General features: G+C 42.8%; 11 protein-coding genes across 11 annotated transcripts; 8 read left to right on the top strand and 3 right to left on the bottom strand.

The window, feature by feature from the left end:
• The first annotated feature begins 249 nt into the window (after positions 1-249).
• On the top strand, positions 250-2,932 carry SJAG_01429 (BRCT domain-containing protein). The gene is made up of 2 exons (XM_002172642.2): positions 250-2,144; positions 2,189-2,932. The coding sequence occupies exons 1-2, from the start codon at positions 624-626 to the stop codon at positions 2,459-2,461; spliced, it is 1,794 nt and encodes a 597-aa protein (XP_002172678.2). The 5' UTR covers positions 250-623; the 3' UTR covers positions 2,462-2,932.
• On the top strand, positions 2,866-4,087 carry SJAG_01428 (2',3'-cyclic-nucleotide 3'-phosphodiesterase). Its single transcript, XM_002172641.2, has one exon. It carries the CDS (start codon positions 3,201-3,203, stop codon positions 3,885-3,887), a length of 687 nt encoding a protein of 228 aa, XP_002172677.1. The 5' UTR covers positions 2,866-3,200; the 3' UTR covers positions 3,888-4,087.
• Positions 4,088-4,190: 103 nt separating this feature from the next.
• On the bottom strand, positions 4,191-7,392 carry SJAG_01427 (alpha,alpha-trehalose-phosphate synthase). Its single transcript, XM_002172640.2, has 2 exons — positions 7,376-7,392; positions 4,191-7,331 (listed from the first exon to the last, which is right to left on the bottom strand). The coding sequence occupies exon 2, from the start codon at positions 7,086-7,088 to the stop codon at positions 4,374-4,376; it is 2,715 nt and encodes a 904-aa protein (XP_002172676.1). The 5' UTR covers positions 7,089-7,331; positions 7,376-7,392; the 3' UTR covers positions 4,191-4,373.
• Positions 7,393-8,610: 1,218 nt separating this feature from the next.
• On the top strand, positions 8,611-10,656 carry SJAG_01426 (pyruvyl transferase Pvg1). Its single transcript, XM_002172639.2, has one exon. It carries the CDS (start codon positions 9,102-9,104, stop codon positions 10,350-10,352), a length of 1,251 nt encoding a protein of 416 aa, XP_002172675.1. The 5' UTR covers positions 8,611-9,101; the 3' UTR covers positions 10,353-10,656.
• A 231-nt stretch (positions 10,657-10,887) lies between these two features.
• On the top strand, positions 10,888-12,276 carry SJAG_01425 (nicotinamide N-methyltransferase Nnt1). Its single transcript, XM_002172638.2, has 2 exons — positions 10,888-11,109; positions 11,325-12,276. Exons 1-2 carry the CDS (start codon positions 10,991-10,993, stop codon positions 11,965-11,967), a joined length of 762 nt encoding a protein of 253 aa, XP_002172674.1. The 5' UTR covers positions 10,888-10,990; the 3' UTR covers positions 11,968-12,276.
• Positions 12,277-12,427: 151 nt separating this feature from the next.
• On the top strand, positions 12,428-14,762 carry SJAG_01424 (esterase/lipase). Its single transcript, XM_002172637.2, has 6 exons — positions 12,428-12,593; positions 12,942-13,185; positions 13,252-13,396; positions 13,455-13,531; positions 13,581-14,191; positions 14,247-14,762. The coding sequence occupies exons 2-6, from the start codon at positions 12,951-12,953 to the stop codon at positions 14,301-14,303; spliced, it is 1,125 nt and encodes a 374-aa protein (XP_002172673.2). The 5' UTR covers positions 12,428-12,593; positions 12,942-12,950; the 3' UTR covers positions 14,304-14,762.
• A 101-nt stretch (positions 14,763-14,863) lies between these two features.
• Positions 14,864-17,106, top strand: SJAG_05232 (DNA replication protein Cdc24). Its single transcript, XM_002172636.2, has 7 exons — positions 14,864-15,091; positions 15,138-15,222; positions 15,285-15,312; positions 15,400-15,590; positions 15,645-16,326; positions 16,375-16,512; positions 16,559-17,106. Exons 1-7 carry the CDS (start codon positions 15,000-15,002, stop codon positions 16,891-16,893), a joined length of 1,551 nt encoding a protein of 516 aa, XP_002172672.2. The 5' UTR covers positions 14,864-14,999; the 3' UTR covers positions 16,894-17,106.
• A 157-nt stretch (positions 17,107-17,263) lies between these two features.
• Positions 17,264-18,744, top strand: SJAG_05231 (CMGC/SRPK protein kinase; the record flags this gene model as incomplete). The annotated part of the gene is made up of 4 exons (XM_002172635.2): positions 17,264-17,391; positions 17,426-18,212; positions 18,264-18,429; positions 18,476-18,744. The coding sequence occupies 4 exons, from the start codon at positions 17,264-17,266 to the stop codon at positions 18,742-18,744; spliced, it is 1,350 nt and encodes a 449-aa protein (XP_002172671.2).
• Positions 18,745-18,786: 42 nt separating this feature from the next.
• On the bottom strand, positions 18,787-19,733 carry SJAG_01422 (nuclear envelope protein Brr6/Brl1; the record flags this gene model as incomplete). The annotated part of the gene is made up of 2 exons (XM_002172634.1): positions 18,787-19,592; positions 19,637-19,733. 2 exons carry the CDS (start codon positions 19,731-19,733, stop codon positions 18,787-18,789), a joined length of 903 nt encoding a protein of 300 aa, XP_002172670.1.
• Positions 19,734-20,174: 441 nt separating this feature from the next.
• Positions 20,175-21,272, top strand: SJAG_01421 (hypothetical protein). The gene is made up of 2 exons (XM_002172633.2): positions 20,175-20,618; positions 20,665-21,272. Exons 1-2 carry the CDS (start codon positions 20,284-20,286, stop codon positions 21,068-21,070), a joined length of 741 nt encoding a protein of 246 aa, XP_002172669.1. The 5' UTR covers positions 20,175-20,283; the 3' UTR covers positions 21,071-21,272.
• Positions 21,273-21,338: 66 nt separating this feature from the next.
• Positions 21,339-22,696, bottom strand: SJAG_01420 (U3 snoRNP-associated protein Cic1/Utp30 family protein; the record flags this gene model as incomplete). Its single annotated transcript, XM_002172632.1, has 2 exons — positions 21,339-22,418; positions 22,661-22,696. The coding sequence occupies 2 exons, from the start codon at positions 22,694-22,696 to the stop codon at positions 21,339-21,341; spliced, it is 1,116 nt and encodes a 371-aa protein (XP_002172668.1).
• Positions 22,697-22,704: the final 8 nt, after the last annotated feature.

Genomic DNA, 22,704 nt, shown 5'->3' with positions numbered 1-22,704 from the left:
CGATGAGGAATGGATAAGGATTCGTTCTTCAACTTGTGTTGTGCACATACATCTTCTAGCAGCAGAGCCATCGCTTATTATTTACGGAAGCGAAAGGCAGCGAAAGGAATAAAGCTTAATTGCACCTGAAATGTAATGATTGGTATATATATCGCTTATAGTCGCAGCTCGGTAGCTTATTTATAATAAAGAACAAACAAAAGTATACGTTGGGACTCGTTGCATTACTCCACCAAAAACACACCACCAAGTGTTTTAAGAAGCATCCACACACTGTATTCAAAGAGCACCTCAGTGTATAGATGTTCACGCAGCTTGCTGGATGAGAAAACGTGGATGAAAAAGCTTCTTAAAATCTTTTAATATCTGTTTCTTAAAACCCTAAAATACGTTTTCGCGCTGAACAAAAAATTTGCAAAGCGTAACACTGAAGGAGGTTTTTTTTGTAAATAGCAGTCGGTTAACTTTGTGAAACTTTCTTAAACTAATCGTTGTCGAGTTAAAGGATATATCTATTTGCTTCTTTGTTAGCGCTTTTTTACTGGTTCGTTTCCGATTCATTTCTGTCGCTTTTTTTCCGTTCATTCCTTCCCACCAACTTTGTCGTTGTTAGTGTTGTTCTCATGGAATTACGAATAAACGAGAAAACATTCTCTACAAAATCAAAGCATGTATTTCTTGACGGAAGTTTAGAGCATTTTGCTGCAGATGTGCCAGATGAAATTGCAGAGTTTTACGCCCAAGAAGATCAAGTGTTTGTACGAAACATCCGTTGTTCAATGAGCATGTACGGTGTCAGCGTACTACGATCTCCAAATAACGAAAAATTGCTGTATCACGTTCTTCCTCACGAGAGCTTTTATGTAAATGGCATGGCAGCACATTTACGACGCATTCCTACAGCAGACACTATTCCAGAGACTCCTCAAAAACGTCGAACGACGAATGCAGTTTCCTCAACGAAAAAGGCACCCTCGGCAGATGCCACAATGATGTCGACTCCAGAAGTTCGACTGTCTTCTGATACTCAAAGGACCCAATCAGAATCAAAAAAGCACACAACAAGTAGGCTTGCGGCCGATGTCGGCGACATGCATGGTCACAGTTTATCTACAATTGAACGGACGAGCGAAAATTACGATTCCAATTCCCTGTCTCCCATAAATTCTGTCCTTTCGAAAACTGAAAATGGTGCCCTTCCCATTTCAACCTCACAAGACGTTATCCCCGAGACTCAATCAAAAGACAACTCCCTGATGGAAATGATTGATGTAGAGGCAATGGATGTCGAAGACATTCCTCCTCTTCCAGAATTTAGACCAGTTACCGAGCAGCCTCTCATTAAAAAAGGAGAATCACCCGCTTCTACTGATCACCCGTCACCGCCTCTTCCAGAACGGTTGACGGCGTCAGACAAGGCTTCGGAAGACGAAGAAGAGAATGACACAAAAATTGCTCGAAGATACGACGAACCATCTATCCACGATACCTCGACCCCCCGCTCAGCGAAACGCGAAAGCAAGTCAACGCCGACCCAACAGGGAGATACATCTTCCACACTTCTTCTTCCCCCACTACTACCCGAGTCGAAAGAAGAAGATGGCTTGGTCCCTGACGCAACGCCTCCAGGAACCAACTATTCCTTTCCCAGCTCCCCGCGTCCTAATTACCTTGATTCTGCGTCACAGCAATCACCCCAAAAACGACGTTTGCGAACTTTACCCAATGGCCACTTTGAAATCGCCTTCTCAAACTTTAAGCCCACCAGGGCAATGCAATCGTTTCTGCGAAAACACAGTATTAATGTCACTGATACCATTTCCTCGGCTACCGCTTTTCTCATAATGGGGCCTCCTCCTCTTCGCCGGACACACAAGTTCCTTATGTCAGTTGCCCTCGGTGTCCCTCCTCTGACTCCTCGGTACCTTCAGGCTTGTATGAAGCAAAACGCCATACTTGCTTTGGACGAATACCTGTACCAAGATGAAAATGCTGAACAGGAATGGGGGTTTTCGCTCAACGACGTCTACAAACGTACCGTTCTTGTTGGAAAACGTGTCTACCTCACTCAAGGCCTTCAGTCAACCATGTCCAACGATTCTCTTTTTGGACTTGAATCAATTCTTGATGTTTGTCAAGCAAGGGTATGGGGATTAAATAAGCCACTGTATACTAACACGACTTCTAGCTGCTACATAAAGTGGAGGATGCACAGGAACCAGGGGTACTTGTTCTGTGCGACCCGGATGCTGATGAGGAGGGAGAAAATATGTCGCTAACAGGAATTCCAGTCTACAGGATTGAGGTGATTGCGCTATCTATTCTGCGCAACCGAATTGACTATGATGAGTTTGCTGTTGATTACTCACAAAAGAATGTTTCTCGCAAACGAACTGTCGCATCTCGTCGAAGCTCTGGTCGCAAACAAGCACGCACACGACACACCTCTCGCGTACTCTAGTTGGACAGATAACGAGACGTTGCGGGTCGCGTTTACTCCCGACTTCCATACTTATTGCACTTTGAAGTCTAAATATTCAACTACGCTTATCTGACAACCGACTAGCTTCTACCGACTGACTCCTTCATATGCCCCGACGAGTGCTCAACCCTCCTTACTATGGCATCTTCCGCACCAAATTTGGTTCACCTCGTACCATGACAAGCACGTTACGTCATTGTGACAATGCGTTAATTCCCCCCGCAATATTCGCTTAACGTGAATGAGTTCTCGTGGTTCCAGCGGGGAATGTCGCATTACCACCTGGGATGCCATGGCTTTACGTCACTACCACCTGCCCCGCCCAGGCTGTGAATTGTCCTGAGAAATATCCCCGCCTCGGCCTAGCAAGTCTCCGAACGGCGTTCATTAGGACGTCGGTACGTCGCAAGATCAGCACGAAGATTTGCATAAATAGCCCATTGAGGCCCCCGCTGGTTTACATCTTTTCCCCACCGCACTCGCGTTCATCATTGTCTTTCATTGTCCTAATTAACGCATCCTTTATTTATCTCGTAAAGGATCCCCTGCTAATTAATTCCTTTGGTATAGTGTCGCAGAATCTTTCCCTTTCACGTCTCCGGATTCCCCGAAGAATTACTGCCTTTAACTGAACCTGCTTGACCAACAACCCTCACGACTTGCATCTCTCCTAAGTACACAAAGTACTATTCTCCCTCAACCTACTACCGCAGCATCAATGGAGCAATCAACAACAACCACGACGTACGAAGACGTTAAGAAGCCTGAAGAAGACCAGGAAATCTCTGGCCAGCCCGTGTCCGCCAGTCGGATGGGTCATCGTATTGTCAAAGATGACCATGTCCATCAACATCAGACATACACAGTTTGGCTTGTTCCCCAACGCACCAGTGAATTGGAGGAGCGGTGCCGTAGACTTGTTACGTGGAGTGAAAACCACCGTAACGATTTTGAGAATTTGAGAATCCCAACTGCTCCTCACATCACATTGGCGACTGACATTCATGTGAAGGAAGGCCAAACACCTCTCAGTATCCTTGAGTCTATCGTCGACGGTTTTAAGGGACCAGTGGAGGTGAAGACCGGAAAGCTCTGTATCGGTGACTCTTATTACAAGCGTGTCCATCTCGAGGTGAAGAAGACGCCCACGTTGTGTGAGTTGGCTAAACGTGCAAATGCCGTTTCTGACAGCGTTGATCCCGATTACACTGAGTCGTATAAACCGTACATGCCTTTGCTGTACGCCGACAATGTCCTTGCCGACTACAGTACATCTGCAGCTGTATCGTCATTTAGCGGCGAGCCCTTCGTTTGGGGCGACGTCGCTTTTATAGAGCTTGTTCGTGTCAGCAAACACACACATCTCGGCAAGATTGCTGGAAGTTTGCTTGTCGAGAACGCCTAAAGCGTTTTGTTTTCCTCGTGACTTCCACCCGGCTTCAATACATAAACGGTGATGCCTGCTTGTAGAAGCGGCCGTTTTTTTATGTCCTAAGTTGCGACGTTTTTTCCCGTAGTTTCGTCTTGTGACACTTGTTTTATGCACTAACAGGTGTTTCTTTGCTTTAAACTTAATATAGAACGTCAATATTTTTCATGTGTTTTCATTCATCAAAGCATTTGCTAGTAGTGGTGTAGCCACGCTGGATTCGTTTTAATAGTTTGTAAGTTTCAACACTCATTAGCTGTCGCTGTTAAGGCGTGCTCTTTTAAGACAGTTAATACACGATTTCATCGTCGCTCTAGCGTTAAAAGAAAGAATATTCACCTCCATTGATAAGAGCTATATCTGGTTCGTTAACAACATTAAAAAAGGTCCATCAGAATATGTATCGTTCAAAAAAAGTACAGGCATTCACATGATGCATCGAAGCAATTACGATTCGTCACCTTACTTGCTGACTGCCTTCTGGAAATCGTTCAAAAAGCCGAACACACCAGCCGACGTGTAATCAGCGTTACTAAAAGCACGCTCACCAACACTAACGGTTTGTGTGAATGGTGCACCGGCACCCTGGTGACCCAGCTCGCGGACCCACTCAAATATGGCATCATCCACTGGGTCGTCACTAGCGGCGAAGACGAAATCGAATTCACTTTCACCACTCGTCTTATATGCCCGTTCAGCCGCTTCACGACAAGAAACATCCAATGTTGTACAGATAACGGCTTCAGTAGACACGAAGACATGGCAATTCAATTTTTTAAATCCATTCACCGAAGCACAGCACTCCTTAACAGCCCAAGCTGCCGTGTCCGCATCTTCAGCACTGCCAAAATGGAAGATGATGGATATGTTTTTGCGGGAAACGTATGTTCCAGGGGTGCGCTCGGCATAATAGCTGAAAATATCGAAGACCGTCTTTTGCCAACTAAGGTCACAGTTGGGAACATTGCAGGTCCACTTCAGCTTGCCTGAGCTTTCAGGGTCTGGAAGGTGTGTGTAACAGCCGTTCTCTGACACGATTCCCAAATTGGGCACACGGTGGAAAAGTTGATCCAACTCTTGGGGAGACAATGTGCTAGAGACGTAGACACAGTTTTTCGGATCACTTGTAAGTTCGACGAGAAGATCGTTTGCCCTTTGCAAACTCGACATCACGATATGTTTTTGATTACCCCAAGAGGCCAAGGTGCCTTCGTAGTTGAGGAAAATAAAGCGTTTCTTCGCTCTTTGGTAAGATGAACGAAGACTGCTGGCAGAGAATCGAGGCGTTCTGCGCAGCAAATACTTGATTTGTAGCTTCCATGACTCCTTAATGCTGTTCAAAAATGCTTGTGCCCATTTTCCAGCCTCAAAGGCATTGCTGACACGAAGCAATTTTTCGTAACGCTTGTCACATTCTTCGTCAGACAGAGTAAGTGCCTTATGGAAAGCATCTGCTGTCTGTTGGTAATCCCAAGGATTAATGATGATAGCAAAGTCGCCGAGCAATGAAGCACTGCCAACGAATTCACTCAAAATAAGAGGTCTATGACGCTCTTGTTGAGCAAAAATATACTCAAGCGACGTCAAGTTCATGCCTTCGCGAAGAGAGTTTACAATCATGGCATCTGCAACCTTAAGAAGAGCCAAGTACTGAGAGTAGGAGAGCTCAAGCTGGAGAAGCATGACAGGAACATGCTGAGAAGCAATGTTCGAATAGGCAGAATTAATCCGTGTGCAAATATCGGAAATTGCAGGAAGGTACTCGCCGTCGTCGACAGATGATGGAGAGACTTGGACGAAAATGGTATTCTCGCGGAATTCGGGATACTTTGCAAGAAACTTTTCAAACGAAAGAAGCTTTTGGCGAACTCCCTTAATGGGATCGAGCTTGTCACGGGAAACAATGAGTCGTTTTCCCTTAAAACGTTTCATAAGAACATGTGTCCAGTGGTTAACAGTAGCACTGCTCAGATGACGGTTCAGAGCGACAGGATCCACTGAAATGGGAAGACTGTTGATGATAATGATGCGGTTATCAATCGTGATAACGTTTCCACTCACATCCAAGTCCATAAGACGAGAGCAAGATTGCATGAAATGGTGAGCAAACTCGTGTATCTGGAAAGTAATCACATTTGCACCGAGCATGCCTGTGAGCAGCTCCTTACGTGTTGGCAAACAGCGAAAGACTTCAGAAGAGGGGAATGGAATATGAACAAATAAGCCAATCTTGGCCTCGGGAATCTTCTCACGAACCATCTGGGGAACGAGAAGCAAATGGTAATCATTCACCCAAATGCAGTCCTCGTCCTTGTAGTTTTCCACGAGCGAGTCAGCAAAAGCCTGGTTCACGCTCACATAATTGTGCCAAGAATGATCTTCATAGGCTTTAGACTTTGGATTGTCAGGTATTTGGTAATGAAAGGTAGGCCATAAGATATGCTTGCAGTAATGATTATAATGGCCAACAAAGTCTGTGTCAGACACATACACAACCTTGCTGTTATGCTCGTCTTGGTACACTTTGTCAATGCGCTCACGAAGAGCCTGAGGAAGTGCGTCAGTCGGAACCCCGCACGTACCAAAGTATATATGCTCATCGAAATCGGGATTTTCACGTTTGGCTGCGTTAATCGCATTCACGACGCATACATTGCCGCTGGAGCTGGGGCGAATTTTAAACTGAACTTCTGTCCACGCAGCCAAGTCAATGGATGGACGACGCTGTGAGTAGACGGACGAGCGACGCCGCGTTCTTGCTGCCGTTTGCGGAGTCTCGTATTGAGGAGCCAGAACGCTGACAGGCGGTGGGCTGTGATGACGCGAAACGGGCTCGGTCAAGTTCACTTGCTCACGAATGGACGACAGGTGTTTGTGATTGAAGATTTTGGATATGGATGCAGGATCGTTAGCACCGTCAGATAAATACGTGTCCGTAGAGTCAGAATTGTGTTTGTCCTCGCTATTGTTTCGGGTTATCGTACAAGGTGACATCTCGGCCACCGAGTCCTCGGAATCCGAGACCAGCAACGTTTCATTTAATGGTCCGTCCGTAAGCCATTTAGCGGCTTGCTCGCTTGGAAGGAATCTTGATGCAAGTTCTGAAGAACCGACGGAGTCGTACGAAATGCCAACAGATGAAGGGAGAAATAAATTAGCCAGCAGTAAGCGTCCCATTACACAGATAATAACGAAACAATTTCAGAAACAGAAAAGAACGAAAGGGTGGAAGAAAGACAGGTACAGGGAAAACAAATGAGTTCAAAGTTTTTCAGAAAGCCGTAATTGGTGCAATTACTATGCGTGCAAGGTATGTAGTACACAATTGTGTTAAAGGAAGTGACAAAATTTGCGTGTCTGCGTTCACAGGTAGACGTACAAGGGGGTTGGGAATATTTCGTATACAGTTGCTGGTAAAGCCTAAGAAAGTTAGTTGTTAAAGTTCCCGTGGACGCTGCACTTACAAGAAAACAAGCACTGTGTATTTAGGAGAGGTTAAGTGCCAATTTGTAGCAGCATGTCGTTTTCCTGGAAATCTTCTAGAGCCCCGCAGAAAGGACATGTGATGACATCACCACTCATCTCGATAGCTATTCCTGTTTAAGCTTTCTCCGTACGTCATAACCGAAACACGAGACGCGTCTCGAAAACAATTGTGCATCAAACAGACAAACGAATGGAATTTCGCTAGAAAACGGGTGTATATACTTATATAAGCTTAAGTCGGGTGACGAGGAGTCTTCTTTTTAAGGTACAACTGGGTTTTTCTGCATTGATTCATTAACATTTGCATGGTCTTCGGCTGCTCGGCAACGAAAACCCTGTAAGATGTCAACAACCTTCACGAGGTTTCTGGAAACGACGTGGTCTCAGAGAACGGGAACAAGAAATTATATCGCAACAATAGAAAGAATTGCCGCGTTTACGGACGTTGCGAATTGCGTTGGAGCAAAACGTAAAGAGATAGATTGTTTTAAAGAAAAACTAAATTAGACCCTGACGTAGTGACACTATTACGAAGAGAGTGCATTTTTCGCAACTGGGTCAACTTGGATAACAATTAATAACTACTGTAGCACCGGCAATGCACATATTCAGTCGTTGCATACAATAAAGTGCCGGTATTGAGTGTGACCCCTCGTTGTCGAAATTGTCACCTTGTAGCTCAGCGTGTACATATGTCCGTACTGATTTTCACCAGCGAACTCCTGCGATTTCACAGGTCGTACTACATCCAGGGATTCACCCCGCACCACGTCATCTCCAACTTGGCTCTTTTTGCACGTGCATTACGACATTGTTACGTAGTTGCACTTCCAGAACATACCAGGAATAACGTCGTAATACGTCGCTTGTGAAGAATAATCCCCCATAGGCGATATGATCGATTTCCGAGCGAGGCGCACGAGCGCTGTTAGGAGGTACAGAAGCGGCACTTTATTGCCCGAAAAACGCCTGAATTGCCTTCATTTGCGCCGTGCCGCTAGTACCACTTTGGTCTAATGAAGGTGTTTGTAACGAGAAGCGACAGGTCAAACGTAATCACAGTGAATCGCCAACAAAACAGCTGGACGCTGATTGGCTCCTGGCGTCAGTTGCCCATGTTTGTAAAGGGGGGGTTCGCAATTTGGCGGCGAATTGCCTCAGTGAGCTGCTGATTGGACAACAGTACTCTTATCTGATGCGAACCGCAGCACCTTTTAAGTATGGGGCATTTAAGGTTTTCCCTCACCATCGACCTCCCCCTTCCCGTTCGGCTTTTCTCCACCACGTTGGTTTCTTCCCTCCACCATACCCCATAGAACGTCCATTGGAACTTGCATTCCCTGCGTGCAGAGGAATTCTGGGTTTTTGTAAGGACTTCTGCTATAGAATTTCCGTCTCCTGGGTCTGCTTTGGCACTCCTTTTTTTTTGAACTTCGTATTCTCGCTGGTTATCGAGAAAACTCTGTTTGTAGTAGCTGACTGCTTATCTGGCTGAATTGCAACTACAAAATCCTGTTACTTCAACCAGAGTGCTTCTTGCAATATTTGAAATTGCTTCTTGCGGTTAATTTACCAGCATTTTATTAGTCGTGCAGTTCTAAGAAATTTCCTCTTTCTGCATCTGCGTTTGGGTTTGATATCGCATCCACTTACGCTTTTCTTCGTTGCCTGTGTCTCTGTTTTTCTTGTTTGACACGCTTCATCATGAGCCAGGTGATACATGTTCGCACAAAGTACGTGCTTATTCTGGGCGCTGCATTGCTATCTGTGGTGACCCTCTTTGTTACGTACTGGAACAATGATTCTCTTAGCTTGGATGGTTTCCGAAACACGGCTTCCTCCTCCTCTTCTTCTCCCTCCTCATCCTCTAGCAGCTCTTCTCCCTTTTCTGTCTTTTCTTCCTCATCAAAGAAGGAGCCTCTGTTCAAGAAAGCCCCCATTGGCAGTGCCAAGTGTGAGGCTGCTCTTGAATACCAGAAAACTGTGTTGTACAACTACTACAAGCACATGTTTGATGGCATTAAGTATGCTGCCATCATTAATTTCCCCGATTACCCGAACAAAGGTGACAGTGCCATTTATGTTGGTGAGCGCGAATTGTTGAAGGATTTGGGCATTGAGACTGTGTACATGTGTGCTAGCCTGAACGATTATTCGCGCGAGGCCTTGCAAAACTCTCTTGAGGGTAAAGACCCCAAGCTGGTAGCAATGGCCTTCCAAGGCGGCGGTAACTTTGGTGATCTGTATCCTGACCATCAAGCTTTGCGTATGCAAGTTGCTCGTGACTTTCCTGACATCCGTATCGTCTCTTTCCCTCAGTCCATCTGGTTCAACAGCGAGGATTATCTGAACCAAACTCGCGAAGTCTACTCTGCCCACTCTGATCTCCGTTTGGCTGCTCGTGACCGTGAAAGTTACGGACGCGGTGTAAATTACTTTGGCTTGACTAATGACCTTGCTCTGGTTCCCGACATTGTTTTCTACTTGGGTCCCCATCCCGAGTTGCGCAATCAAGAAGTGACCACTGATGTCCTTGTGTTGGCTCGCCGCGACAATGAGGGCGGTCAAAAGCATGGTAATGAGCAGTTGTACACGAGTCAATTCAGTGCTGCAAACCTCACATACCGTATCGACGACTGGTTGGACTGGGATCCTCCCAGTGCAACTGACCCTGAGGCCACCTTTGAACAGAAGGGTTTGGATCGTTACTACGCTGGTACTGAGTTCTTGGCCCGTTCCAACTACCTAATCGCCGACAGACTTCACGCTCATGTTCTTTCTCTGTTGCTCGGTATTCCCCACGTAGTTGTCGAAACATCGAAGATGGGTAAGGTCCGTCAATACCATTACACCTGGCTGCGCGACTGCACGCAACCTGGTGTGAGTGCTGTTGTTGACTCTGAAGAAAAGGCTATCCAAATGCTTCTCGAATGGAAAGAGAAAAATCTTATTTAATTTCCCACCTCTCCATACCAACCTGATGGTGGTCCTGCGCAGTAGACCTGTTCAATGAGACCTTTTAAACCAACATCTTTCGTATGCACACAAGCGTGCTGCCCTGATCCATCTGTTTCCTGGACGAGCTCATGAATGTCTCAGTCTACAACTGATTTAGTCTGTGACCTAATTCAGCGAATATGATCTATCCCGCTAAAAAGTATTGCTCCAGAACCGAATGAGTTTGTGTTCTTGGACCCTCTCCACTTAATACTATCGTTCCCCTATTCTCATAAGTGGACTCGTAACGGAATGTCGATGATTGTTTGTACTTCTTTTCATTTTATTTATACCAACAAGTTTTTGCTGGCGACATGCGCGGCTGAATCTCCCTCGTTGCCCAGCTGTCTGTGTCCTCGGTTGCAAATTCTTTAATCTCCACGTGACGCTTGTGGCGAACCTTGTGAGCCGTTTCAATGGATTGACGTTGAAATAAGCGTCGCTACATTAACTACTTCTAGCGAATTCCCCGTTCTCTTCCTTCGCTTACTTGGAGCCTGTTTTTCCTTGGTGGTGACCATGATGTTTGAGCGCCCTGCGTCTGCTCCACCACAAAACCTTCCAACTGCATTGGAGGTGTGAAGGACGAAGAAGTGATGAGCGGTAACGACAGCGACTTTGAGGGCTTTGATATGTTTGAGGAGCCAAAGGACTTTCGTCCGCCCTCTCCTCCGCCTACCATGGTCTCTCATATGAGAGAGCATGCCATGTCAGGGTACGTCACCACCAAATGAATGGTTCAAATTGATTTGGCTGAAAAAAAACGGAAAGAATTCGCGGTGAAAAGGTGTTTTATCTCGCCCGCCGTGTCGTTTGTTACTGCTTGAATTCTTGAAATTTGGAATTGCAGCATGATCTCTTCCGTCTTTTTGAGTTCCTTTCGTTCTCTTTTTTTATTTCTCTTCTTTCGATACTAACATGTTATTACAGTCCAAAGGAAGTTCTGCTTAGACTTGTTGGGAACCATTCGTTGTGGGGCCATTATCTGTGGAACAGTGGTATCGTCCTGGCCGATTATATTGACCAACATCCAGAGGTTGTGTCTGGTAAAAAAGTACTGGAGTTAGGTGCTGGTGCCGGTTTACCGTCCATCATTGCAGCTCTTAACGGGGCCAAGTCTGTCGTGTGTACGGATTATCCAGACAATCCACTTATTGACAACATCAAATATAATGTGCAACAGTTTCCCCAGATTGTCGATCGAACAAACGTTCGGGGTTTCCTTTGGGGAGCAGATATCACACCTCTCCGCGAGGCTGCTGGCCTGCCGGCAGATAGTGGATTCGACGTGATCTTGCTGTCTGATCTTGTGTTTAATCATACCGAGCACGAAAAGCTTGTTCATACGAGTAAGGAGGCTTTGTCAAAGTTTCCTGACGCGATCGTGTATGTGTTCTTCACTCATCATCGTCCTCGTCTTGCCCACAAAGATCTTCAGTTCTTTCAGATCGCCGAGCAAAATGGCTTTAAGGTGAAAAAGTTCCTTGAGATCAAAAAACGACCCATGTTCGAAAACGATCCTGGAGCTCCAGAGGTTCGTGCTACGGTTCACGGCTACTCGATGAGCTTGTAGGAGGAAAAGTTGTAAAACATAAAAAACGTGTCTAATCAATGGTGCACGGCATTTGTCGGATTATAGCCAGGCGACGGTCGCCTGAGGATATCTTTCAATTGTAATGGTTCTGTGGCGTTCTCAGTGTTTTGTTTATTTACTAAAAAATAGAGCTACTGCTTAATCTATAGCGAGTTTTGAATACTAAATAGAAACGAAAACATAAGAGTGGGCGCACGGAAGCGTAGCGAAGCATGAATGTGTACTAGCTACTAATAATAATACCTTTGCTTAATATTCGGATTTATTGAATTTAGCCGTTCGTCTCCCCTTCTTTTCCCTGTCTTTTTCGTCCTTTAATGTAGTGCTTTTTTGTGTTTCCATTGTTTACAACGCGTTGGATTATTCATTTCGGTTGTCTCGCTAGTAAATTCGCTTATGTTCTTTGCCGCCTGCGGCATGGTGTACAAATGGCTGTTATGGCTATATCCCCACCACAGCGAACGAACTGTTTAGTAGTACCCGATATATTATAGAGGAACCACCGTTTTTTTGGAGCTATTTGAAGTCTTTCGTCGTTCATTAAGAACTGCAAATATCAATTCGACAGACATAGCTCTTGTCGCCTAGTTGAGAATTTAATATTGGTACGTTTGTTGTGAATGGAGCATTTGATATACGTCCAACTGGCGAAAGATATACAAATAGCCCACTGAAGGTTCAAGGATTGCTGAATTGTGTTTCGATGATGAAGGAGAAAATGCACTTTAGCGTAGAAATGAGTGTACCGTCGGTAACATTGCTTCCGACTTGCTGCCGCATATGTTTGTTGAACAGTTCGGAAGTAATAGCACCCGGTGACACGATGGTTACTGTGCAGGGGTCTTGAGAAACGTCTTCCAATCCTGTTGTTTTTTTAAACACGTTACTGGCGATTATATTTGCTGTTTCCGGATCACAATTGTTTTCTTAGTACTAACTTTAATTTTGCACAGTCCGCTGACATGTATATCTCTGAGGCCGTGTATTTTGGCTGGTTGATTGTGTCGACTGCTTGCATCGTTGGTTCATTCCAGCCAGAGGTGCATGTTGCTCTTGTCAAATTTGTGCACGGATTTTTGCCTAAATGTTCCAGGTACACTTTGGCAAGATTACTTGCCTGTGCTTCTGAGAAGCCCTTTGTCTTTCTCTTTTGTAAAACGTTCATGACGTTTCGGGCATACCACTCGTACGCACGGTGTATGTTTTTATTCTTTTCGTTCTCGTTTGAATTTGGCTTGCTAACAGTCCATTTTGTCTTAATAGACTCCCGCTATTTCCAGCAACTGTATTTTCTTGACATGCTTGGATATGGCTCCTTACTTGCCGTCATTATCATGGGTCTCTATGCGGCCCATAGTTTGTCAATTGCTGCCGCAAAATTGACCGGCAAGTCGTTTCAGTTCAACACGTAAGTAAACTTGAAGCGGTCAGTATGTTTTCGGTGAGCTAACGTCTTATTCTACTAGTGGTGCTTCTTGGTTTTTACAAATTCGCCGTCTCTTTTACAATGACTTGGCTGGAGAGTTGCTTCATTACAATAGCAGTAAGTTTCAGTATTTGTCATATGCAATTGTTTCTTTGCTGACCCGTAGTCTCCTACCCCCCCGATCGTGTGCTTGCAGAAAACAACGCTCGTCGACTGGTACTGAAACACAATCTTATTCTTGATGTTTATGCACCTGAGTTTGGAACAAATCGACCTGTCATTATTTGGGTGAGTGGCACACATGGCGCACCTTCTCAGCTCCCTTTCATTCTCGCCCACCTTGGTTTTGTTGTCGTTATCCCTGATTTTTGTCGCCCACCAAAGTTCCCTGTGGAGAAGTCGGTGGAATTCATTCACTATGTCGTTGATTGGGTCCGTGAGAATGTAGATTACTATCATGGTGACTCCTCAACTATTGGAATTTTGGGTGAGGACACGGGTGCAGCAGTTGCTGCTGCCGTCGCTGCCAAACAAAAGTGTATTCTTTCCTTTTTTGCTCTATGCCCTCGTAACGATCCCGCACTTCCCTTTTCTACCGAGTCTACTCCTGAATTACCGGTATACACCTTGCACCCCGGGAGTGAGAGTGTATACGCTGATAGTGATGCCAAGGCGAAAACCCAAAGCATTATAAATCTTGAAAATGATTCATCTATATACGTGTTTGGTTCCTTCCCCTTTTACTACTGTTACGAGTCTCCCCGCTCAATTGCCACGGTACGAGCAAGCAAGACGTCGCTTTCCTAAGTACTAATTTACTAACAAACTTTAGGCCGAGCTTATCCAACAGTGGTTTACAAACACGTTTAAGGCAAACAAATGTCAATGATTGTTCTAGCACACTGTGTTTCCTCGTTCATTCGTTTACCCCGCACAGACATTCTTACAAAATTGGTGGTAAAGATTTAGTAGAATTATTTTTACCTTTATTAAAGTGTTCACTATCACTTTTCTTTTGCTCATGACGACGATATTAAGAGTTTATCGTAATTTGCTTTGTCATCACACTGATTGCACAACGCACCCATTTTGTTCTTCCTATATGACTGATGATCCATTAACACCAGACATGAGGATTGTTGTTAAGGAAAGTTCTCATAACAGGAATCAAAATTGTTGACTTTAAACTCCTACAGCCTACTATATGTTGGCTTTTCTTTTTGTTCTATACAAACAGTGCTTTTCCTAAATGGCTTTCTGTATGGTACTCTTAAAAAAATGATTCTTTACGCTTCAGAAAAGTTAAATTTAATAAAATGACGGATTCTAATGAACTTAAAAAAAAAATGAGATAATTTGTTATGACCAGTAACTGCTTTACCAACAAAACGCCCGAAAAGGTACTAAAATTTACTCATGTTAATAAGATCCCGAATCGACCGTTAGTGCGGTTAACGTTTTGTTATTTTTTACTATGTAGATTTTTCAATACTCCATACTGCAAATACTCTGCCCTGATAATTGTGCACAATAAAAGAAGAAACCATTGCTTGGTTTCTTTTCTTTTGTAACAAAGTGCTTTACTATGAATATCGAAGCTGTGTTAAACGATGTAACTACTGAATTAAAACCATTAACAAGTACTCTTCCATTTAATGAAAAACAACTGGAGAATATGTAAGCATCGTCATCACCTTTCGACAACTTATGCTGACTGGAAAAGAATCGTAACAGAACTTGTAAATATTACAGAATCATTTTCTTGGGGTATTTCTCGAGCGGTTCTACTGACGGAACTTGAACAAAAAGTGAGTAAACGTTTCGTAAATACAAAAACCTAATTCTAACATGAGTCATTTTTATGAAATAGCTATTGAATAATTATTTACTGAATAACGGTAAGTTTATTTGACTCGACCATTTTCGAATTTCTTGAGTCATTTGGATTACATATGATACAATACTAACATAAATGTATATTTAAGGATTTTCAAGTTTCATTTCCACTGATAGAGATCCATTCCATTATGTCATTAAAGCACTATGCTATAAAATAGAATTTGGTGATTTTTCCAAATTATATCTGAAAGACATGCAGTCTTCAACGGAAGGTCGATTGACAGTTCACTCCAATTTCTTTCTTTATTTTCATCCTCCTTATGATATCTTAATTGATGTGTGTGAATATATTTAAATCAACGTTGTACCCAAAACTAACAATGTATTTCAGTCCCAAGTGCGTTTTACGAATGCTCCACTTTACCCAATATGCTCCATTCACGAGAGCAGTATACTTAATTTCCTTCCGACACAATTGTTTATACCGATAATGAACACTACTATGTTCCAGGAATGGTTGGAGAAAACAAAAGACCTAAATGAATTAGAGTATACTGTCTTTTTAATCACTGACATTTACCATGAAGATGTAAATCAACCATCTGGAGGTTCGAGGGTTTGTCTGAAAGAATTGCATGGTAGGAATCTACAGGAATTGTTAAATACTCGAAACGCATCGGACTATGTCACTTTGACATTTCGTCGCGCCTTTCGAGACTACGTGCGTCTTTTGAACATTGGCGAATTGCTTGTTATTCCTAATTGGAAAACCGTATGGGAACAAACGACTGAGTGGTTTTCGGGAATGGTGGCTTTTGTTGTTGAACAGCCAGAAACCAAACTGAAAGAAAATGCAAGTTATGTATGGGTTTCTGGTCGAGTGACGAAAATTACAAGAACAAGCATGTTCCTTGATAGTCTTTCATCCTCAAAAAAGAGGGTAATGATCCAATATCCAGCTACCAACAATTTGGGTATCCACAGTTGTCAGCGGGGGGATCTTGTCTTTTTTAATAATCTTATATTGGAAGAGAACAGCATGGAAGTTACAAGCGAGAGCTCTCTTAAAATAGGTATGTTTTCTGTCCCATGGTTTCGTTGAGCTGCTAACATGTGTGAAGTCTCAAACTTCCATGCGCCGCTAGTCTCATCTTGCTTAAGAAACCCTATACCAAATCAAAAACGCTTATCAATGGGTGATTCTGGACATGTTCGTGTTCGGTTTGTTGATGTTGCCTTACAAAAATTAGTTTCGCTTCGTATGTCCGTATGTGTGATGGGAGCTTTATTACTAAACTTTTATAGACACAGACTGTTCTCAACCCCTGGCAAAGACTGAGAAAACAAGTGTGTGTAATGTTTGTCAAAAAGATGTAGCGGATGAAGAAATTATAAGAAAACCTATCTTTTTGTGTACTTTATTAACCGAAAGTGAATTTGAGTTTTCAGCGCTTGCGAGAATTGGTTTGCTTGAAACTCTTTTTTCAGAGTTGCGTTATTTAGAGGCACCCTATACTGAAGATGCGAAAGAAGCATTTCGGTCATTAAAGGATCATGTCACATTTACCGAATTCCGCAATGCTGATATTTACGTAAACCCATTAGGTGAGGTTCAGCTTCAGAAAGTTGAAATTGTGTAAGGACTTACTACGGAATGTGACATACGTATTCATAAATCCCGTGGTTTTGTTTTTCTTTTTAATAGAAAGCTCCACTTTTCTGTATGCAATTTCATTCACATTGTTAAAACTGGCGCTTTTAAACTTAATTCGGAAAAATAGACATGGCCCTAAGGCAAAACAGAAGTCGTATGAAGATGCTAAGGAGCTAGTAAATAGCATTACCACGGTGAAGTAAGACTGGTCAATTAGTGTCTCAGAAAACACAATCGCTAACACGCTTAGTGAGATAACATCCTATGGATCCAAAAGTTATGGTAAACCCACTATCATTCACTCCGAGATTGAGAAACCACATGAACCAAATTGGTTAAAGTACGAAGAGCAAATCATGAATTATGGGCCTGGAGGTTACCACGTAACCCATATTGGCGATTCACTAAAGGGAGGGCAATATACTATAATCAGAAAACTTGGTTGGGGACAATTCTCAACAGTCTGGCTCGCAAAAGACAACAAGTAAGTATACTATCTGAACATCGTTAACAGGCAGACACAACCATTACCGAGTAGTGAAAATATGTCGTTCTTCCCGGGCTCACCGAGAGAATGCAATTGATGAAATTCGCATTTTAAGAAAAGTCAACTCAAAACGAAACACGCATCCGGGTAGAAGACATATCGTCGAGCTTCTGGATTATTTTGAAGTTCAGGGCCCAAATGGAGTTCACGTGTGTCTGGTCTTCGAAACACTTGGTCAAAACTTACTGTCAGTAATGCGATCATTTAGAAGTTACAATATTCCGATGTGTTTGGTTAGACGATTTACTAAACAACTATTACTTGGGCTTGATTTTCTCCACAGAGAATGTGGCATTATCCACACCGACCTAAAACCCGAAAATGTCTTGATTCGCATTAATGATGATGACTTGGTTGATTGCTTGTCAGATATTTATGAGGCAGAGGAAGACACGGTTGGTGATATAACCAGAAGCAGGCCTTTATGTTCTGCAGCTTTGGAAAGGTATGCCAGCCAATACATTAAAGTCGGGAAATATTATCAGCTCAAGCGTGCCATTAAGGCAACAAGCTCACATGAAACTCAACATCTATACAAAGAACAATTGCGGCAGCTGGAAAAACAGCTGCCTCCCAATTATCAAGTGCTTGGAAAGCATGCAATTTTGGTCAGCGTCGTTATCGCTGATTTGGGAAATTCATGTCTGACAGACTTTCACTTTACTGATGAAATACAGACAAGACAATACAGAGCACCGGAAATTATACTTCATCATCCATGGGGTGCATCTACAGACTGTTGGAGCTTAGCATGCATGGTACGGAATTGAATACCTAAAAAGACAAAGTTGTTCACTAATGCATTATAGGTCTTTGAGTTGTTGACCAGCGAATATTTGTTTAATCCAAAAAACGATTCTGAAGTTTCTCGTGATGAGATGCACTTACTGCTTTTTGAAAGTGTACTTGGTGATCTTCCTGAATTTATGCTCCGAAAACTTAAACGAAAAGGAACTTATCTTTACAAAACCAATGGTAATTGGCAGCTTTCAAATGTTTTTGTACTAACATCGCTTTTTAGGGAAAAGAAGGAATGTAAAACACCGGATGAGTATTGAGAGCATGTTGGTGAAAAGGCACAATTTTGAACCGACACATGCTAGAATGATAGAGAGCTTTTTAAAACCGCTGCTTGTTTACGAGCCTCAAAAACGAGCAGACACGCGGTCCATGTTGAGCCATGCTTGGTTCACTGGAAACATCCACAGTGAATCAGTGCACTATTCATTCGATAAAATTGAAGGCTGGGGCTCATTGGCATCTCGCAACAAACTGCCAATAAGCAGCTGAAGGAGATTCAAATTCGATATAGTTAACGTTCCTTTAATATTTCTAGTCCTTCTTTGCTATTGTCAGATCCCGGTATGGAGGTCCTTCCTTGTATATTAATCCTTGGGTCTGCAGATGCTGCAAGTGCTTTCCCCGGTACAAAGTTAATGCGTAATTGGAAACGAAGAGACCACCAAATACAAGCAGCAATACAAACAGCATAGTCTTATACGATATGGTTTCCGTGAAGGTGTTGACAATTTCCGCAAATGTTTGTGCAGCAAGTTTGGAATAGCTTATACCGTAAACTTCACGGTGTCTGCAATCATTCCATTCCTTGCATTGGTCCCTGATTCCGGGCAGGGGATTTGGAAGATAACATTGATTTATGTTATAACTTTTCTCACAATCCTTAATAACGGCTGTAATCTCTGACAATTGCTCGTGTGCCTTTTGCTTAACATCATGTTTTATTGTGAGGACAAAAGCAAACAAAATGTATATAAGAATGGAGACCACACAAATGTTAAATATAAGTTGTAGGTAATTGCAGATGATTAAAGGTAAGTCTTTATGCACTCGTAGCCACTCCTTTGGATCAGCATTGGTAGCATATTGAAGAGATTGGGGGCCATAATTTAGTGAGACTTGGTTTTGGTTATGGAAACGACTATTTCTTCTTCTTCTGTTCCGCCGATAATTTCCATTTTTATTAGTTTGAGTGTCAATTTTCTGGCTCCCATCCATGTTTTGCTGTTTCTCATTTGTCTTGTTTTCTTTCGTACGCTTGCGAGACTCGGCAACTACATTTTCATCTCGTTTTTTATTTGCATCCGGCATTGGCACATCTTCGTTCTGGGCTTCAGCCTCTATATGGAGTCAGTATATCACTTTTTAGCATTAAAGAACGTACTTTCAAATGGTGAAAAGGGAACAGCACAACCATTCATTTGAGACGTCGTTGGAACAGTACAATTGTACTCATTTTCTATATCCATAAGAACATCCATTTTTTTCTCTCATGTGTCAGGAATATGTAAAGAAAAATTGGCAGAAATGTGACCAAGTACGCATAAACTGTTCTATGCTGTCCGTAATAGAATTACAATTTCGCAAAAACTGAGATTATAATTCAAGGCAGATCAAAAAATCCACAAACAAGGCATTAAAACATACTAAAATAACAATTTTTATGTCTTCAATGGACGAGAACCCGCACCGTTAATGGAATAATGAATTTTCAAAAAGTTTAGCGGTTTGGTGCTGGCAAATATTTAGTAGAATGTAAGAGCATTATCTAAAATACAAAATTGTGAAATAACTTTCGAACAGATGAGCTGTGAGAATGCAATTCTAAGTATAACTAATATCTTGTGTTTAGAAACAATCTTACAAAACTTCGTAGATAATGTAGTAATTATATGTTAAGACCAAATTCGCAAAATGTAAACAACTCAAGCTCGAGCCATTTGCTAAAGCGAGAGTATATAAACAATTCCATATTACTTACCATTCACCTCTTTTAAGACATTTTTGTGAATTCATTAAAATCATTTTAGTATGGTGATTACTAACACTGGTTTAAGTGTTCGTGTGCTCAGTTTACTGCTTCTCATTGCTGAAGGAATACGGCTATGTCTAGCAGACTCAGCAAATATATGGAGGAGCAAAGCTGAGATTGAAGCTGCTGAAGCAGCCAAAGATGTTGTAAAATATCGTCTGTCTGCTTATTGGTCTTTAGTGACAAAACCAGAAGACGAAAGCATGGACGGATTGAGCGGTCGTTATATTGTTATTGATGGAGGAAAGCTCTTTCTGGCTCCAGTATCAGAAAGCTCCGAAAAGCTTGTTTTCCAGTTCAATCAGCATCAGAAAGGTTTCTTAAGACTCAAAAAGTACGACGAGCATCAACCCTTAGAGTATTCAGCTAACGCATAATAGCGGAGAAAAGGCATACATTGCAGATAAATATGCACCTTTTGTATTTGATAACGACGAATGGTCAAACCACTTTGCAATTAATGTACAGAAAGAGAATCCCGTTTCATCATATACTCCTTTTGTTTTGAATTACCTAGGCTCACCATGGTTCTCTACCTGCAAACAGGCGCCCGGTATTTGGCAAGTATTTGCTGGTAAAATGGATAATGCCAAATTCCCAGACTGCCATGCAATTCGGTTAATCATGAAGCGAGAGGACACATGGCTCCGATACTATTTCAGTAGCCATAAGAACCCTATTGACTGGAAACTTGTTGAAGGGTACCATGTTTGGCTTGACGGGAAGGGAGGCACCGGAAAAGAAAGTGCAAAACAACCTGGACTAGGGGCAGCACTGTGCTGTTAAATACGTTAGTACACGGTTAATTGTTAGTTTATAACGATAAGAAGTAAAGGTTTAAGTCAATGCGCACTATAAAACCAATAACCAGACAACAGATAATTTATACAAACGAGCAGAAAGACTGATAGTAGCAAGATACACGACAAAATTGAATATTTTTCTCATCTATACAATGTACAGTGAGTTGCAAAAAATAACGAATTAAGGAACTCTAGATGACTCCAATGTAACGATAAACATACTCCAATTACCTTTCCATTTCCCTTCATTTTCAGTTTTTTCTCTTGCGGCTGGGAACAGCGACGGTTACCTTCTTTCCCGAAGGCTTCTTTGCGGCAGCTGCAGGGGATTTGGTAGTAGCTGCTGCTTTTGTCGAAGTCGTGGTCGACTTCTTAGCTGACTTTGTGGGTTTCGAAGCCTTTGGCTTGGGCGCAGCAGATGTCTTTTCCTTTTTAGGAGAAGCCGGTTTAGTAACCGTTTTCTCTTCAGCCTTCTTTGCAGGAGCAGAAGCCTCTTTGGTCTTCTGTTGCTTTTGCTTCTTCGTAGCAGCAGGCTTTGATTCGGCTTGTTCTTCGGCATCAGAGTTCTTGCGCTTCGTTGCGGGGATCTTGTTTTCGTTCTGCTTCTTAGCAAGAAGTTCAGCGAGGTTCTCGGCTTGCCACAAGGGCAAAGCAAGACTGTGACTTGTCTTGATGTGAATGCTGAGCAAAACATTTTCATTTTTGCACATGATTTTGGCGGACAAGTACTCGATGATAGAACTCAAGTTTTCAGCCAGCTCGGCAGGGGTATTGGTCGTGTGACCACACTTCACCATAAAGCTATTGCATGGAGCAGCTTGAAAAAGGGTACTATTATAAACTCCTGCAACAGTCTCCTTCAGTTGTTCAGCGGTCGCCTGATGAACATCCACGGGAATGGGAAGCTTCTTCTTCTTGTAGAAAGTGGTTCCTAATGTGTGAGGAAGCATGGCATAAATACGCTCATCAGCCAAGAACAAGTCATATTGATCACGAAGTTGACGCTTCTGTTCAAAAGATTTCCACTTTGCTTTAAGCTTGCTAATTCCAATAACTCTGGTTACAACTTTGGAAAGGCCAGCCTCAGTGACAAGATCCTTAAACTTGCGTTGAGGATCCTTCACGAGCAAGCAAACCTCAGCACCAGCAGGGAAAATAGCATGTTTCACTGGAATAACATAAGGCTTGAGTTTACGGCTAGAAGCTACGAACTTCATAGTCGAGAACTGAACCCAAACAGATTCTGCAGAAGGCTCATCCTCATCTTCAAGCAAGTTGGGCTTCTCGGGGGAAGCTTTGGCTTTTCTCTCAGCTGCCAATTTCTCCTCCAACTTCAAAAGAGAAGCAAAGTGATCTTCCGCCTGCCAAAATTAGTAAAGAGAATAAAACTACATCACAGGTTTTCGTTGAAATAAGCGTTCAATGTATGATCGTAGATTGTTCTCATCAAGACGGGCTCTTCTGAGTACGAAAAAAAAAAAAAAGAAAATCCACTCATACTGAGGTTGAATGAATTGAAAAACACACACAAACGAACGCCTATTAAGCACTAATTACTGTTTGAGAATAATACCTTCACATCCTTTCCAAGTACATCCGCCAAAGCCATCTTTGCTG

The sequence above is a fragment of the Schizosaccharomyces japonicus genome (genome assembly GCF_000149845.2).
Source record: "Schizosaccharomyces japonicus yFS275 unplaced genomic scaffold supercont5.3, whole genome shotgun sequence".
Taxonomy (NCBI): domain Eukaryota; kingdom Fungi; phylum Ascomycota; class Schizosaccharomycetes; order Schizosaccharomycetales; family Schizosaccharomycetaceae; genus Schizosaccharomyces; species Schizosaccharomyces japonicus.
This window is presented reverse-complemented; position numbering and strand designations above follow the sequence as displayed.